This window comes from Petromyzon marinus, chromosome 6, assembly GCF_048934315.1.
Source record: "Petromyzon marinus isolate PM22_M1 ecotype Great Lakes invasive population chromosome 6, UKy_Petmar_22M1.pri1.0, whole genome shotgun sequence".
Classification (NCBI taxonomy): Eukaryota; Metazoa; Chordata; class Hyperoartia; order Petromyzontiformes; family Petromyzontidae; genus Petromyzon; species Petromyzon marinus.
Window position 1 is genome coordinate 12165853 of NC_133672.1, and position 19537 is coordinate 12185389.

Here is a 19537-nt window from a genome sequence, read left to right on the forward strand (position 1 = left end):
GTGGGATGTGGGGCCGTCCATAAATGACGTCACACACCTAGGGGGTGGGGTCAGACGAGGGGGGGGGGGGTTGAGAAATGTGACGTCACATCAAAATGCGCAACTTTAAATAAATATAGACAACACGTTCTACTTAATTAAATAGACGTTTTAATAAATGTTTTCTCCTACAACATCAGAGTGCAACGCCACATTAAATACGCACTACAATCGAAAAATGGCAATAGTTTAAAGCGATTTGAAGAATATTCTTGGTTCTTTCGGTAAAGTCACGTTGAAGGGAAACAATAAAATATATTATTTTATATATATTATTAAAATATATATTATTTTATATATTATTTTATTGTTTCCCTTCAACGTGACTTAACCGAAAGAACGAAGAATATGAATCACTGCAGTCACGAAAGCTTTAAATCGATTTGTAGCATGTTTTTTTTTGGGGGGGGGGGGAGCAGAGCATTGTGACGTCATATTTGAGGGGAGGGGGTGTCTGACTCTTTGTGACGCCGTGTGACGAAGGGGGGGGAGGTGGGGTCAAAAGTCATCCAAAATCGCGTGACGTCATTTACGGACGGCCCCTGTTGTGGTGATGGGCAGCGGGGTGGAGGAGTTGCCGAGCGCTCTCTCGTTTCTAAAACTCCGATGACGATGACGACGGCGGCGGCGGCGGCGCGTGCGTTGCTAAGGGCAACCCACGGGTGGTTGATGGCTGTTGCTAAGGAGAGGGGGGGGGTCGACGAGTCACTATCAATGGAGGTTTATCCCGACGTGAAACTGCATTTATGCGTCGGTGGCGTTTGTGCCTATCGTTGTTGTTATCGTTCTCCTTTCCTTTGGGTCGCTCGGGTGAACAATGGTGAAGCAGACGATTCAGATTTACGCGCGGCTTAAACCTGCGAGGAGGAACGCTGGGGTGAGGGGAGCTCTCGCAGAACCGACACACACCGTACCAGTACTGACACTAACAGTACTAACACAGTACTAACACTATCACCGTACCAGTACTAACACTATCACTGTACCAGTACTAACACTATCACTGTACCAGTACTAACACTATCACTGTACCAGTACTAACACTATTACTGTACCAGTACTAACACTATCACTGTACCAGTACTAACACTGTAACAGTACTAACACAGTACTAACACAATACTAACTATCACTGTACCAGCACTAACACTATCACTGTACCAGTACTAACACTGTAACAGTACTAACACAATGCTAACACTATCACTGTACCAGTACTAACACTAACAGTACTAACACAGTACTAACACTATCACTGTACCAGTACTAACACTATCACCGTACCAGTACTAACACTATCACTGTACCAGTACTAACACTGTAACAGTACTAACACAGTACTAACACTGTAACAGTACTAACGCAGTACTAACACTATCACTGTACCAGTACTAACACTGTAACAGTACTAACACAGTACTAACACTGTAACAGTACTAACACAGTACTAACAATACTATCATTGTACCAGTACTAGCACTGCCAGTACTAACACTATTACCGTACACGTACTAACACTGTAACAGTACTAACACTCACAATACTAGCACTATCACTTACCAGTACTAACACTGTAACACTACTAACACAATACTAACACTATCACTGTACCAGTACTAACACTGTAACAGTACTAACACTCAAAATACCAACACTATCACTGTTCCTGTACTAACACTGTGCCAGTACTAACACCATTACTGTACCTGTACTAACACTGTGTCAGTACTAACACTAACACTGTACCAGTACTAACACTGTAACAGTATTAACACTATTACCGTACCAGTACTAACACTGTAACAGTACTAACACTCACAATACTAACACTATCACTGTACCAGTACTAATACTGCCAGTACTAACACTATTACTGTACCAGTACTAACACTGTAACAGTATTAACACTATTACCGTGCCAGTACTAACACTGAACAGTACTAACACAATACTAACTATCACTGTACCAGTACTAACACTATTACCGTACCAGTACTAACACTGCCAGTACTAACACTATTACTGTACCAGTACTAACACTGTAACAATACTATCACTGTACCAGTACTAGCACTGCCAGTACTAACACTATTACCGTACACGTACTAACACTGTAACAGTACTAACACTTACCATACCAGTACTAACACTGTAACAATACTAACACTCACAATACTAACACTATCACTGTACCAGTACTAACACTGTAACACTCCTAACACAATACTAACACTATCACTGTACCAGTACTAGCACTGCCAGTACTAACACTATTACCGTACACGTACTAACACTGTAACAGTACTAACACTTACCATACCAGTACTAACACTGTAACAATACTAACACTCAAAATACCAACACTATCACTGTTCCTGTACTAACACTGTGCCAGTACTAACACTATTACTGTACCTGTACTAACACTGTGCCAGTACTAACACTAACACTGTTCCAGTACTAACACTGTAACAGTATTAACACTATTACCGTACCAGTACTAACACTGTAACAGTACTAACACTCACAATACTAACACTATCACTGTACCAGTACTAACACTGTAACAGTACTAACACTATTACCGTACCAGTACTAACACTGTAACAGTACTAACACTCACAATACTAACACTATCACTGTACCAGTACTAATACTGTAACTCAACTAATACTAACAGTACGATCACTCAGTACTAACTCTGTAACCTTACCGTATTAACGCGAACACTATCACTGTTCCAGTACTAACACTGTAACAGTATTAACACTATTACCGTACCAGTACTAACACTGTAACAGTACTAACACTCACAATACTAACACTATCACTGTTCCAGTACTAACACTAACTCAACTAACACTAACAGTACGATCACTCAGTACTAACTCTGTAACCTTACCGTATTAACGCGAACACTATCACTGTTCCAGTACTAACACTGTAACTCAACTAACACTTAACAGTACGATCACTCAGTACTAACTCTGTAACCTTACCGAATTAACGCGAACACTATCGCTGTTCCAGTACTAACACTGTAACTCAACGAACACTTAACAGTACGATCACTCAGTACTAACTCTGTAACCTTACCGTATTAACGCGAACACTATCACGGTTCCAGTACTAACACTGTAACTCAACTAACACTTAACAGTACGATCACTCAGCACTAACTCTATAACCTTACCGTATTAACGCGAGCACTATCGCTGTTCCAGTACTAACACTGTAACTCAACTAACACTTAACAGTTCGATCACTCAGTACTAACTCTGTAACCTTACCGTATTAACGCGAACACTATCACTGTTCCTGTACTAACACTGTAACTCAACTAACACTTAACAGTACGATTACTCAGTACTAACCCTATAACCTTGCCGCATTAACGCGAACACTATCACTGTTCCAGTACTAACACTGTAACTCAACTAACACTTAACAGTACGATCACTCAGTACTAACTCTGTAACCTTACCGTATTAACGCGAACACTATCGCTGTTCCAGTACTAACACTGTAACTCAACTAACACAACAGTACGATCACTCAGTACTAACTCTGTAACCTTACCGTATTAACGCGAACACTATCACAGCACTAACACGGTTGGCGACGTTCGGTGCGAAAGAAGTTTAACATGCTGCACATATTACACACACATACTTAACAGTACCAACACAACAACAGCCCTCATTAGCACTAACATGACTTATACTACAGAAATACAAACACTCTAAAAGTACGTACTTTAGTCACACGATAACAACTTAAACACTAACGCCGTTACAAAACTGAAGCTAACAGCTCGTTACACTATCACACGAACACATCAATTACACTAACACCACAATAGTGCAGTTCTAACAACACTATCGAAGAACAAATTACAATTTCTCTAACACCAGCAGTACTTATAATATGTTGTTCTCAGGATCAGAATATGTATTTATCCTGGAGTAATCCGATGAGCTATAAAGTTCCTTTTCACAGATGTCTAGTCGTTCTAAAAATATAGCAGCACGAACACAAGCCTATATAACATGAGGACACTGCAACACCAGACCGAGAAACGCTGTAACACAAAACTAACACTTTAACACAGTACTAACATCGTAACACAAATCCCACACTACAGGGGCACACACACTACACTAACAAAACAATAACTTTACACAAACACGACCAGCACAGCACTGACCTCACACTGACAGCAGACAATCACTGGCTGTAACCCTACTCCCGTCCTTACCCCTGACCCCAAACATGACCCTGACACTATTCCCGTCCCCTATTCTCAGCCACAACTCCAACTCAAATCCTGCCTCTAACCCTCACTGCTTCGCTCACACTGTCCCTTTCTCCAACCTTTAAGCATGAGATCAGCCCCAACCCTAGCTAATCCTATGTACCAGATCCCAACCATAAACATGGAACCTTGTGTTTGTGCTCTTTATCGCCGCGTCTCTGCGTTTTAAAGGGCTATATGTGTGCCGTAAATTGCGGAGCAGCTGCCTTGTTGGATATAACAAAGACAACAATGTTTGCCATAGATGACATGACTTGTATTATTAACAAGCACTTCCCACGCATTTGTGCGGGGTATAACTTAAGTGAATTGCAAGCGATATGGATTTCATGCTATTCGTTTCCCAGTAATTGGTGATTTAATTGCACAGTGCCAGTTCTCCAATGGGAACCCTGTGAAATATGTTCACCCTGTAATCCCCCATTATGAATAAACTCTAATAGACGTGGCACTGAACTTATTGGCTTACTACACTTTATTCACTCAGGGTAATGGATGGAATGGGTCACTTTCCGTCTGATAGAAGGATTTGAAATTGAGAAAACATGTTTACACGTGTTAACAGGTGCTACTTTTCCAAAAAGCCTTGGAAAGTATTGCCGCCTGACAGCTCCCTCGCATTTGAAATGTTGGAAAGCTCCACATGCACATTTTAGTTGAACCCCTTACCAGAAAACCAAGCTATCGCACTTTTCAGCAACACTAGGAGACACAGGTACAGAGGTCAACGATTTAGCTGATAGGATTTCTTGAGGCCTGCTTCCTGTGAGGATGTGTATGTTCCCCACATATGTAGTGCACACCTCCATGTAAAAAATAAACTCATGCAAGATGATGTGCATTCCTTTAAATGATCTCACATTACTCACATACGTTTGTTTTTGATGGCATTTAACCATGTGTGCCGTTTTGACATTCTTTGGGAATGGTGTTCTTGAAAAAAAGTTATTTAGATTTGAACGTATATGTTAATGTGATGCACAGAAGGAATAGTTGCTTTTGTTATTTTCACCGCACATGGATTTTACATGTGTTTTTTTTTGGCAGTATCCCTGCCAGTGTACATTTTTATTATTAAATATGCAGTGAACAGAATGGCAAACAGTTTGTCAACTATTCTCGCTTCACACAGCCACATCACTAAATTACAAATATTTAAAGGTACTCCATAAGGAGGGATACAAATCATATGTAGTGGTAATAACCTACCCGTAAATGATTATCCTTAGTACATTTATTATACAGTAATCCATATAGAATCATTTTACAATGGGTGATGTCTGATGTGTTTGACACAGCTTTACTCGGTGGAAGAGGATGATGGGAGGACTCCACTGTTGGAGTTTGTGGTGCCTAGGGACCTGGCCGAAGGCTTTGTCAACAACAAAAGAGAGAGTTACAAATTTCAGTAAGCTCAAACACGCGCCCGAATGCACCATGTCTTAAATCTGACAGCAGACCATTTGAGCAGACCTGGGATATTCAGTATTTGGCCCATGGGCCTCATGCAGCATACAAAACATTCACAGCTGTTATTGCATTGGTAATTGTAAAATGTTTCCAAGTCTGAAAAAATACATACTGCTTTACAATGGTATGACTGCATAGATACACGTCAAGTTTTTTTTTTATCAATCCACTGTTGGATGAGGGCCTTCCCATCCCAAGCTGGTCATGGATATTATATAGCCAAACATCACGTTGATATGCACATGTACAATTGGAATAAGCCTAGAGGCACTCAAGTATTTGTTGAACATAAACATATAAGTATTGCAATCAAGAGTATTGCTATAATTAGTTTTCTGATGTACTTTCAGTAATACTAATTATAATTTAAGTTCACTTACCCATGACGTGCATAGTTATATATTAGTAGTCTAAAACGTTAACGTGATTTCTTGCTAAAATGAGCATTGAGGCAGTGCTCAACTCAGATTGACAGCCCTGAGCCACGAGTACAAATTCCACATTGTTTTGGTGGGGTGAATCTATCCATAGGATAACCACTGTTGAATCTCCCACAATGTAGTATTCATTATGAACACTTGATGGATGATAGGTAGAGTCAACCTCCAACCAGGATTTGAACTAGAAATCTTACAATTAGCTGCTAACTCTGCCACTGAGCTACCTGCAAATAAATAACCAAATGTCATGGCAACACAAATATATATTTAAAAATACATAATTGCACCATGTGTACCTCAGACTAATGTGTTTTTTCGTGTTTTTAATGGAAAACTATGTTCAGATTCAAGAAAATTTTTGATCAGCAAGCAAAACAAGAAGAAATCTTTGAAACAATTGCCAGGCCTGTTGCTGACAGGTATGTGCCAGAAGCCCTGGGATTATGGGGGTTAAGTAAACATCTAGCATATTCTTAAACATTTTAACCAATGCATTCCGGTTAACATTTTATTCTGTACAACAGTGGTTCTAAAACTTCAGTCAAGATCTTATTCACGTTAAATTTACCAATATTTCCCATTAACAATTTGTGGGCAATGATACACTGTGCTGTATATGTTGATCCTGTATTGTAATGTGTTTTTTTCTTTGTTTCAGTACATCTTTAGATACATTTTGAGGTTTGTCTGGCCAATTAAGCTCCAACATACATCTGCTGTAGCAGTTTCATAAGAAAATCACGTTTTGAATCCATTCATTTGATGTACATTTATAAACCATATTTTGCTATGGCCAAATTGGTAAAGAGAGGCTTTCAAACACATCAAAATTTTCAACAGTCTTATTGCCACCCACGTTCTATGTAAGGATCTGTGGGGTTTGTCCTTTGGCACTTAGAGCTCTGGACACTGTCAGTGTGCTTTCAGGCTACAATGGGACCATCTTTGCTTACGGCCAGACTGGCAGCGGCAAGACGTTCACCATCACAGGAGGGGCTGAACGTTTTGCAGACCGGGGCATCATTCCCAGGATACTTGGCTACCTATTTGAGCAATTCCAGAAGGTAGGGCCAATGTGTGCCATGGCCAGCATGCAGCACCCGTTTAAAATACATTTAGTTGTCTAAAATTAATTGTGACATGTGCGTATGTAATGCATGATCAATTAATTTTTTTGCCAAGACGCTACAAACAGCACTCTACATTATGTACCGAAAAGAAGTAGCTTAAGCAACTCCATGTATGCTATAGATTTGTGGTATTTGTGTATACATTTGTGTAAAATTTCCATAGTGTTCATTTAAATTAACATTCTCAAACACTATCGTATTAATATATTGTGCATTTCATGAGTAACAAAATAAAACAGTGTTTTTGTCATAGTACCTTTTCCCAAACAGGACACTAACAGAGTGTACACAGCTCACATTTCCTACCTGGAGATCTACAATGAGAATGGCTACGATTTGTTAAATCCTCGACACGAAGCCTCAAAACTGGAAGACCTTCCGTAAGTGCATATTTGGCTGTAATGCTTGCATCAGCCCACAGTATGGCCTATAATGTACGTCGATTTAGAGAGTACTTATATACGTGTCCCTTGGGTCCCACAGGACATTTTAGTGCCTATAATTAGATACGGTTGATTTTTTTTATTCTTCCAAGACAAGCCCTAAAATCCTGTAATTGAAATGACAGCTGGGTGACTTAGAAGGATAAATCCCTTTCATCAGAATTATTTATCTGAGACCTCTTAATCAAATTTCGATTTAAAGCTTTCGTGACTACAAGGATTCATCTTCTTTGGTTCTTTCGGTAAAGTCACGTAGAATGAGAATAAAATAATACATTGATAAAATAAAATAACACAATAAAATTCTCACGACGTTTCGGCCACAACACAAGCTGCCTTCATCAGGTGAAGGGACGAGACTGTCTGGAGGACAGCGCTGGAGCAAAAAAGCCAAGCTCAGATCGCGACCTTTAAGCTGTGTGAGAAGAAACCTCTTAATCATTTGTGCAAACCTGCCATTAGGGGAAAAATGACTGCAAATGTGTAAATTCAATTCTGGTAGTCATTATGACTCTTGAAGTATAATGGATGGTGTGGTAGTTTCTGCCTTCATTACTCTCAATATACTCTCGGTACAAAATGCTTTATAAAAAATGTGTTATTTACAAATAATACGCGTTACAGTAGTTATTTCTTTATGTCTGTGTCTGGACAGCAAAGTGACACTTATGGAGGACACAGACCAAATTGTGCATCTGAAGAACCTCTCACTGCACCAGGCTAGCAGTCAGGAGGAAGCCCTGAACCTGCTCTTCTTGGGTGACACTAATCGCATGATTGCCGAGGTGCTACGAATTCCCAGAGATTACTATGCGTTAATTTCAGAGAATTGCTAAATGCAGAATGTTGTCTTTTGTAAAAAAAAAAAGGAGTTTTTATGAAATAAAAACTATTACATAAAATAGTTCATAGCTGTCTGCTATATAATTGAACCTTTGTGAGGATATCTATGTTTAATGGCTATTATGAAATATTTCGATTGGCCAGACACCAATGAACCAGGCGTCCACACGCTCGCACTGCATCTTCACACTGCACGTGTGTGGGAGGGAGCCTGGCTCCACCACTTTGTGCCGCTCCAAGCTACACCTCGTCGACCTGGCAGGTTCCGAGCGTGTTTCCAAGACCGGCGTGGGTGGCATACTGCTCACTGAAGCCAAGTACATCAACCTTTCCCTGCACTACCTAGAGCAGGTGCGCCTGCACGTGGCCAGTATTGCTCATTCGGCATCACAGCAAATATTTTAACTCAAAAAACGTATTAACTCTTTATACACCTTCGACAGTGCTGTTAGTTCCACTTGGTGTTTTAGGCCTGTGTCTGTGCTCAGCAACTTTGATAAGAAAATTTATATATATAGAATTCCATGTAACTTGATGCTAAAATTGCCTTGAACTTGATTTTGTTTAAAAACACAATAAAGAAGTCAGTTGCGATGTTTTGTGACTTTGAGTGTGGGCAGCAGCGCTTTGCTTATCTGAAAGTATGACAATAACTCAAAGTAATGTCGCCAGGTGATAATAGCGCTGTCGGAGAAAAACCGCTCGCACGTTCCGTACCGCAACTCCATGATGACATCGGTGCTGAGAGATAGCCTGGGTGGCAACTGCATGACAACCATGATCGCCACTCTGGCTGTGGACAAGCGCAACATTGATGTATGTCTCTCACCCTTTGTACTCAACACATTGCACCTTCAAAACATAATGGTCACTTAATGACTTTAAATTAAAGTAAATACAATAAAAACGCGTAGCTGCAGAGACGACATTTTTCACAAACGTTACAACATGTTCTGTGTTTTAAGAGAAGTGTAATGACATTATGTTCTTTTACAGGAATCCATTTCTACTTGTCGATTTGCTCAGAGAGTAGCTCTTATAAAGAATGAAGCTATTTTAAATGAAGAAGTCGATCCGAGGCTGGTAAGGTTTATTAAATTAGGAAGACATTGACAAATGAATGCAAAACAGGGTCTGAAACGCTCTCTGATTGTACAGCTGTGCTCTCTAGTTAGGCCTTCGTAACAATACGTCAAGACAACACAGAGTTATCGTGCTTCACTGCATTATTTATGACTTATGAAGGCATAGTTTGTGCAATGACATCACATGTTTTCAGAACATGCATTTTTCTTTGCATGAAGTATACATATTCTGGAAAAATGTCTGAGCTGATGTTAATAGAATATGGGGGAGAAAACGCCCAGGGAAGCCATATAATAAACCACAATTCCAGACAATATACTTTATAATTTATATTTTTCTTTGTCATACAGAAATGTGGTTTATGAACTGCAGTGTAACGAGTCATTTTTCATAACAGTCTTAAGCAGCTGCATAGTGTTATTATCCAGGAAGTAAATCATGGTTAGGGAATTAATGTAAATATTAGCAAAACGGTAGCGCCACCGGTGAGCACGGCTTAAGCTAAACTGCAGACCCTTTACCTGCTGTGAGCATGTGAATGGGAAGGAAGCTTCTACCTCAGGCATGCAGTGGCACCTCTGGTCCAGGCTGACATAGAGCTCACTTCAGGATAACGCATTAAACACCCACGATGCACATCCAATGCAATTCCATCCCATTTCCAAATATATGGCTGTGTTTTTATTCTTACATAATATTTCAAATTCATTCACATTATCCACATTATATATGCATTGCATGGCAATCAGAATTGTGAAATGTTATAATTGCATACATCTGTGATTTGACACAAGCAATGCATGAATAATATTTACACAGAACAGAATAAATAGTTGATAAAACCTACATACAACCAATACTCATTGCCCTCTACAACTTCTTCCCTGCAGGTAATCGTGCGTCTCAAGAAGGAGATACAGCAACTAAGGGATGAGTTGGCTCTGGTGACAGGACAGCCACGCACAGAGGACCTGGATGCTGTGGAACTGCAGCAGTATGTGACCAGACATGATGTTAACACTGGAGTTGGCAGCAGAATTAAGGGTCACATAGTGGTTACAGTCAACGAGAGGGCCCTAGATATTGTTTGTTCTCTTGAGTTACTGGGTAGGTTATCGTGGTTGTACTGCATAGCTTTCTGATGTGTTAGGACATCAAGCCGATCCACACACGGTACAACCACAACACACATCGGAGAGCTGTGTCATCTTGGTTTTGTGATAGGGCTTCTGAGTAACAACTGTCATTGATAAATCTATCATTTTTTTCTTGACGTCTTTTTATAATCAACATTTATTCCAATTTATTTTAGTTTTAGTACTGTTCAAGTAATTAAAATGAGTAGCATCTTATTTAGCAAATTTTGCTTTAGATTTTCTATGCTGATATAACTCACGTGGTGTAAACATGTAACAAAAGTACTATTGCAAAGCGATCACTTAACAATTTACTACCTTTTTAAAAAATGATGGGGCGCAAGTGCCTCTGTTACGCTTCTACTAAGAGTAAATTACAATCGGACTCTGAAAGAGATGTTGAAACACTCACTAATTCGTTTAGCAAGCTTCACCTGTGGTGTCTTTAGCATTCCGGCTTTGCAGTGTGATAATGCATTTTCCAGTAGTTTACCCACCCATGGATACCATACTATTAATGCAGAACAATATTTACTTTGTATGTAAAACCCTGTAAAGAGAAGATAACATTTATTAAAGAAGCACATTTCTTTTGTATATACCTCACAAAATAATTCTCATACAAGTTCGGGTAATGCATATGTATAGAATATATGCGTGTAGCTTACAAAGGCCCTCATGATAAAATTTGCTTTAAATTATGGTTTCATACACCTGGTATTTTATTTCAATGTGTATAATACACCTGCTATTAAAACAATCCACTTGAAATACTGTAAGATTGAATACATCCTCAATCTTTTATACAAATTAAGCATATATAATAATAATTTTAAAATGTTCCCCTTCACCAAACAGACAAATCTGATAAAATGTTATCCATCATCTATTTAAACATTTACTTTTGATAATGAGCTCTTTCAAATTAATTCGGAATTTTATTTTAGCTCACCTTTCCAAACAATCGATGCTGAATATTAAGCTTTAAGTTTACCATGATGTAAATTACAAAATTGATTCAAAACACCAGTTTAAAAATAAACAAGTTGTAATGGTATTCTTTGGGTCTTTCGGTAAAGTCACGAAGATAGGTTGAAAGAAAATAACAGAAAACAATGACGTTTCGATCACAACACAAGCGATCGTCATCAGGAGGAGAAAAGAGGAAAGCTGCTGAGGCAGACTGTTTAAAAGGTTTAAAATGGGTGTAGCCCAAGGGTCAAGTTGTAATGGCTTGTCTATACATTTAAACCCTCTCCTAGCCCTTGCGCAATAAACTTGTACACGATCTTAGCCGTCACCTTAAAAGAACCTACCCCAAAATGCTGCGAAATCCAAACAACCTTATGGAACAATTTTGACATTGATAAAATGCCATAGACAAGTGGGCTGCCATCCGTCAGACTAATGTGCACTGCTGTACCCTTAGGCTGGAGGAAATGGTGAGGGGTTACGTGGAGGACGCTGATGCAGACGCCTCCCTGGAAGTGGGGGCTGACATGCGCAAGATCCATCACTGCTTCAGTCTCCTAAAGGTGCCTGAAGGGCAGGGAGGGCTCTCACTGGGTTTCCTTGGACACAGTGGCGAGGTGTTGACTACCTCGCCTGGTATGCCAGAGGTCGTGGGTTCGATTCCAACCCTGATGCCTGTATTTTTGGAGTTTGCATGTTCTCCACGTGGTCGTGTGGATTTTTATCGGGGTCTTCCGATTTTTCCCTCCACATTTTAAAACATGCGATTCAAGTATTTGGCTGCTATACATTTCCACATGAAAAGCCACTTCATTGAGCTATCATTTGTGATAGCCAGGTCGCTTCTGACAAAGAGCTATATAGCTCAGTGGGCATGACCTCGTAAAATGAAAACAAAATTTAGTTATCGTTTGGTTTAGCTTTTTGAGGCCTATTGCGATTTCTACACTATTTAATGTTGAGTTGTGCCTCGAAGAGGGCTTGCCAGTACAAATAGCATTCATCTCTGCTTAAGTGGCATATCACTCAATTTTATGTCGTTAAGATATAATAATATGGAAGACAATATGTTTTCTGGAATATTATGGAAGATATAATGTTTGCTGAGAGATTCAAAGCATAGCGCACCAAACGTGGATTAAAGTTTCCTAATATTTGGTTTTAACGAAAATAATATGTCGTGTTTTCTGCTAATGTAATTCGAGTTGACGTTATTTATACATCTGTTCTCAAGAGTGGTAATTCAATAAAGTTCACAATCATTTGTTTTATAATTATTATAATTTGCCTTGACTTAATTGGTGAGTTTCATGTGGGAGCAATTTTTTGGCAATTAGGCTCAAGGGAGTGAACTTTTATGTTGAAAGCACATACAGTGGGTGCGACATAGGTTATCTCATGTGCTGGGCTTTGCAGATTTACAGCACGTACAATGCATGATTCATTTACGACGCTAACCTGAACAGGTGCTTCCTAACATCACTTGCCTTTTTTATGTGTGAATGTCATGGGTAGCGGCACATTCGGCAGGGAAGGGCGTCCTCTGGTGGATCAGAACGGGAAAATCCCAGCAAGAATAACGATGGTCCGGGGAGCGAAAGTGATATCCAGAGGCTGAAGGAACTCGTTCAACAGAGAGACAATGAAATCAGTATCCTTCCAATGCTGTGCAACACCATTACTGCATATAGTTATAATCACTGCATAGCGTTAAGTTAAATCTTATGACCAAATAACTTAGAATGTACCTGATATTGTCAGATCTTGGAAGCTACCAGAACATTCAATCTGGATAGTGCTTGGAAGGGCGACCACCATGGACAACAGGTTGTCATAGGTGACATTAGGGCAGTACATTAAAATTAGTTGTTGTACTTTATCATGCCCCAATTTCTAAGGTCTCTGACTTCACCAACCACACTGACGAGTGTGGTAAAGTATAGTTAAACAACCCAGACCATCCGTCTTGATTGGGGAAGTTTGCTCATCCATCAGTGGATTGACGAATGGGCTGTATATGTATGCGATACAGTTACAATGACTGTGATTGCTATACAGTATTGGAATAAAAAAAAAGCATCATAAAGTCACATTTTATTAAAACTTGGCCACAGTTATGCAGAGTCTAATGCAGACACACTTGCTCCTCCAAATGGTTTTGCGGCGTTTCACTACTACGCTGTGCTCAGGCGTTCTCGTCAGCATGCTGAAGAAGGAGCGCAAGCATGTGCAGGATGTGGGGCGACAGCTGCAGGCCCTGACAGGCGAGCGGGATGAAGGCCTCAAGGCTGACGGGGAACGGGAGACGGTGGCTGGCTACGATAAAGAGTCAGAATGGGTCCCAGCGCAGTCACGAGACCACTACGTGTCATCTTCCTCCAGTTTCAACGGGACAAATTCTGCCAGTGCATCAGCAACAAATGGAATGCGGCGTAAGACACATGTCACATGTCTATATAGCCTTATTTTCAATCCACTTCTGTATGAGGGCCTCCCCATGCCATTCAGTTGTGTAGGTTATTTGACGTTGATCAGAGCAGGTTGGTGAAGCAGATACATTTCAGCAAGGCAATGTTCCAGCATTGCACTAAAAGTGTGCCATGTCCTACAGTGATGTTTAATGTGATGAAGTAATATTCAAAGTATTAATATTCACCAGCTGGAACCACAAACCTTATCCATAATGTAAAATACTGTATTGAAAAAGGTTCATAAAGAAGGAATTTGAAGGTAAAATGTATTTGTGTTTCTTCATTAACATATTTTTTTGTTTTTTTGGAGCCAGTAGTGTATGGGGAGAAGTCAACTGGACGAAAGGAGGCATTTGACATTTTTAGGCGAGACTATGCTGACAACATCACAATAGAAGACAACAAGTACATCCTCAAACAGAGGTAAATCTTCCTCCTTACAAGAGTAAAATAATAATTGGTGGAAACGTGTTTCAATCTGTGATAAATGTATCTCTCTGTGTCCATTGCGCAGATATGCAGAAGCCAAGGCGTTAGGGGAGACCGTGAACCAGGCAAGGTCAAAGATAAGTAAGTCAGTCATAGTTTTGCTGTGGCAGATGAACTACTGAGGACATTGATGTCATGACATTCCTAAGTTTGCCTCTTATGCCACCAATTGTATATCGATGATAATATTTTAAGGGTCTCTATCTGTATTATGTTGGTAAAACAGTTTGTTGCAGTACAGTTAAATTTTTAACATGATTTAAAAAATGTCTTTACAGATCTGCTGAAATCTAACATCGATCACAGACGAATGCAGAGGGCAGCTCAAGGTACAAGTGTTAGCCTATTTCCTAAAATACCTGTGCATTCATATTATGAAGCCTCACACAATACAATTCTGCTCACAGGCGACGTATTTGTTAAGCTTGTAAGAATCCAGAGTGCTCCCTTGTCTAGATGGGCATCTTTTTCACTGAAAATGGCTCTTCGCATTCTTCCATAGGAGTGAGCGAAGGTTTGCCTGGGGTTGACGAGTCAGACCCAGTGGAGGAAGACCTGCGAGCACGTATTGAGGGGGAAAAGAGCAGGTTGGGTCTTTTTCGAGTATTACAAGATCCTTCCAAACCTTGTGTGCTGCTAATTTATCCTTCTGTTTTGTGCATACGACTGACTGGCTCTCGATATAAAATAAATGTCTCCTGCTTCTGTACAGGATTTTGAGATGCGGTTGCATTTAGATGCTGTACAAATCTCGATCATATTGTGATTCATGTGAGATAACCATATTTTTCGGCTTTAGATGGGTACATTTAATTATTGAAAATCTCTTGAAATAAAAGTTAAAACTTTACACTTTAAATAATTACAACATATAATTAACTTAATTTACAATTGAAAGTATAAAATTGTACATTTGCTTTGAACATATAATCAGCATGTATTCATGTATTTGCTGGGAGTGCAACTAGCCATGTATATGAAGGTCAACAATTACCCTTGCAGTTTGTGAACTACATAAATGGTCTGGGATAACAGGGTACTCGAACCCACCAGCCCAATGACTTAAGTTGATGTGACTCTCAGATCGGGTTGTAAGAGTGTACTTATTTCTGCACAGCTATAAGGAGGCGTTCACTCGCCTGAAGGTGCTGAAAACGGAGATTGAGCACCTGCAGCACCTGCTAGAGAAGGCGAAACTCAAGCTGCAGAGAGACTTTGACGACTGGTGGGCAGGGGAGGTCGCTCGCAGGGTGAGCGCCAAACATCGCATTTATAAAGCAACCGGAGACGAAGAGTGACGAAACGATCCATTCAATCAGCGGCGTGGTTGTTGAGTGTGCAGACGTTGCAACTGCACCAGGGCCCATGGGCCAGTGGAGCCCAGGTGCCAGGCTATGCACCAAGGGCCCATGCTAACTATGCTACGTCACTACGTTCATTCCTAAAATCTCAACGCACACTACACATTTTATAGCGCACCTCAAAATATACTGCTTAATCACAATCTTGGCACAGATATTGGCAAGCTTTTCTTCTTTTAATTATAGTGTACATGCACATAGGGAGATTTACTTATGCATTCACTCATAAAAAGTACCGCTAAATATAAATGTTGCTTAAAGGTGAAATATCACATTATGCAGAATGTTGGTAATCTTGTAAGAAAACATACAGTTAATGTAGTGGTTTAATAATCTAATATTACTTATTTATTCAATAAAGCCTGTGTGTCAAAACTTGTTCAGAATTGTCCCGTATTTGGCCAATGTCTTTTTGAAGAAGTGCTTTGCAAGTGGAAGAAAATCGAAGTACCCAGAAAAAAACCCACATTGATTGAGTGCCTTGCAGCCTATTGATTTAAGAAGTCCCACATGTTTATGCGATCCACTAATTTTTGCCTCCACAAACGTGCCACATGACCCTCAACCACACCGTATCTTAAAGTGGCACATCTCAGATTATGTCTGTGGTGTGATGCTGCGTTTTAGGCTGTGTCAAGCCAGGGGAACCAGGCTAGGGGAGCAGCCATTCCAAGTGGCAGTGGAGGCCACCCATACAACCAATCTGCCAACAGGTACCCAGCACTAGAAAAGCCACATTCAAAAGTTTATCCATATGTGATGCAAACCTGTGTTTTGGATAGCTATTCTAGTATTGTGAAGATTTCAGAAAAAAAAACCATTGGGTTTCTTTTTCTGGGCCAGGATACTTATTCACAACAGTTACTGGTGGCTGTTGTGAATAATGAATTTGATTGTTAACAAATGCAATGGTTGTGTCTGTGTATTGGGTGTTTTACAGAAGCAGTGCAAGTAGCAGGTTCAGCTCTGCAAGCTCCACATTGTCCGTAGCACCAAGTGCATCTCAGCACTCCTCTGTTGCCAGGTGACAGCAGGACCTCTTGTGAAATTAGTTTTGGTATGGGGTTAATCAACTGAAAGCTTCAGAAAATGCTTCGGAAACAATATATTATGCATATAGTTTTGGTGATATGTGCCTAACGCCTGACACTCTGTACGCTGTGTGTAACGCCGGGTAGGCTACGTGGATTTACATGCAAGTAAAAAAATATGAGTTTTTAATGAAAGGCTTGTTAAAATTGTCACTAATTATTAGTTTGTTACAAAAATACTAAATTATCTCCCAAAATATACCAGTGCCGCTTTTGATAAAAGCCAAGTGTGCCCCTATGTTTGTATTTTATCTTCCTGTTTTGCACACCATTACAGAATAGTAATAAATCTATTCAGTTAATTTGTGTGTGACAATAGTTTTTTTTATTATTTTTGGACATCGAATTTAAATGAAGAAGCAGAATTGATTTTAATTTGAACCTTGATAACTTTTGCTCGCACTTATAGTGAAAATGAGTGAACACCAACCTGCCCTTCCGGTTTAGTTATTTTTTTTGTATTAACATCAATACAGTACTCATTGGTTATTTCGGTAAAGTCACGTAGAAAAAGATATAGATCACGACATTTCGATCGCAACAACGAACGCTTGTTGTTGCGATCGAAATGTCGCGATCTATTCGTTTTTCTACCTACTTGACTTTACCGAAAGAACCAGAGTATGGATTCCTGCAGTCACGAAAGCTTAAAATCAAGATCAATACAGTATCCAGTAAGTCGATACTTATAATAAATTAATAATTCCTACAACTGCACATTTGCAACAAACAGAACTCGAGAACCAAGTGTTTTTTTAAAAAAAATTTATTCACTCTCACAGGTGAAGAAAAATGTTAAGGTTTGAAAAAAAAATTTTGTTAAAACATTTCGTTTACTTTCTTCCTCATAAAAAGGTAACTCAAACAGCTCTTACGATAAAAGTGATTTACATAGAAACATTTTCGATTAAATAATTGAATACAATCTTAAATTGTGTTTTTTTTTCATTAAATGTAATGTTTGTGAGCCCGTCACATTACGTGCAATTACACGAGTTATGCCATAGTTGTGCTTACGAGTGTCCTATGCACCATGCAGGTCAATTGAGGCTCCGGGTTCCACCATCCCACTGACGGGTGACAGCAAGATCGACGCAGACATCCTGGCATTCGTGCAGGCACGCCAACAGCTCATGCATGGAAAAGGTGAGCACGTGCCATGGCTTTGTAGACTCACAAGTAATCTATTCTTTGGATTGACCCCTTTTGTCAAGCCAAAGTAACAAGTATTTGTGTTGTTGCCTCAGACCAAATTTCTCGGAATATTCCAAATCTTGTCAGATCTCGGACGCTAAACAAGGTTGACCACCATGCATGAAACAGGTGTTATAGGCTGCTGTAAGGCTATTTTGTGGGTGGCAGAACACAATGAAGCAGAATCAAACGTTGAGCTGTACTTCTTTGCTCATGCATCTACCCTATCCAACTTCACCCTACCCACACTGACCAGTGTATTGAAGTATGGTCAAATAAATCAAATGGCGAGGGGAGTGGATTGACACAGGGCTATATATGAACATTATTTAAAAGTGAAAAATGTATTTATCAGCATCTGCCATATTGTATTGTTTGTTTTGTAGCTCAAGAACGCAGGTGACGAGAGTGCCAGATTCAAGTGGGCTCACCATCATGAACCCAGACCAGCTCAGCACAGCACGAGAGACTGCCTTATCCACGAGACGTCCACACATATAGCCATCATTTCTAGTTGCCAACCACAACATTTACACTGTATGGACATTTATGGCGTAAAAAAATACATGGTTTAAAAATCAGTAATGTATTATCATTCCAAATGTATGTATTGTGATCACCTAAAATAGTACTAAAGTATATCACGCACATGACTCGTTAGGTCCTTGAATAGTTGTAAGATACTGTCTTTAAGTGAGAACAAAAGCTGTGAACTGGTCGAGTCAGTAAATGTATCACTAAAACAAAAGTCCAGGTCATACTTGTGCTGTGTATTTTCGTTACTGTGTAATGTTATAAGAACTGTGTAATGTTATAACAGGACATACATTATAACATTTTTATCCCTCAAGGGAAAAACACAATCTGGGCAGATTGTGTTTTCTTCCCTCCTAGTTGCACAATGAAATTCTGTGTTCAGCAACTATTATTCACGGACTGGCACAACTGCATTAGCAGCTAAAGCCCAATGGCCCACATTTTTGTGCCATGTGACTTGCATTACAGATGGAAATGTTTTTAATACAGCATGACGGACCACACAAAGGCTTCTGGTGTT

The 19537-nt window shown here is 39.7% G+C and overlaps 1 protein-coding gene across 2 annotated transcripts; it reads left to right on the plus strand.

Moving 5' to 3' along the window:
- The first annotated feature begins 675 nt into the window (after window positions 1-675).
- Window positions 676-19524, plus strand: KIF6 (kinesin family member 6). Of its 2 annotated transcripts, none has more exons than XM_032947910.2 (22): window positions 676-916; window positions 5653-5762; window positions 6609-6683; window positions 7192-7328; window positions 7665-7774; window positions 8493-8622; window positions 8825-9031; window positions 9353-9496; window positions 9677-9763; window positions 10657-10760; window positions 12332-12437; window positions 13390-13525; window positions 14064-14306; window positions 14660-14768; window positions 14860-14915; window positions 15113-15163; window positions 15337-15421; window positions 15952-16084; window positions 16823-16908; window positions 17136-17219; window positions 18326-18432; window positions 18867-19524. In XM_032947910.2, exons 2-22 carry the CDS (start codon window positions 5672-5674, stop codon window positions 18881-18883), a joined length of 2298 nt encoding a protein of 765 aa, XP_032803801.1. In that variant the 5' UTR covers window positions 676-916; window positions 5653-5671; the 3' UTR covers window positions 18884-19524. The 2 variants fall into 2 exon arrangements, with proteins under 2 accessions (XP_032803801.1, XP_032803800.1); XM_032947909.2 differs by having other exon boundaries at window positions 678-916; window positions 7181-7328.
- Window positions 19525-19537: the final 13 nt, after the last annotated feature.

Excerpts from the sequence above, each read along its gene's own strand:
- KIF6 (XM_032947909.2), top strand. The coding sequence starts at position 857 with ATGGTGAAGCAGACGATTCAGATTTACGCGCGGCTTAAACCTGCGAGG. Across the intron at positions 7,329-7,664 it reads TATTTGAGCAATTCCAGAAG|GACACTAACAGAGTGTACAC; the intron begins GTAGGGCCAATG and ends TTTCCCAAACAG. Across the intron at positions 14,916-15,112 it reads CCAGGCAAGGTCAAAGATAA|ATCTGCTGAAATCTAACATC; the intron begins GTAAGTCAGTCA and ends ATGTCTTTACAG.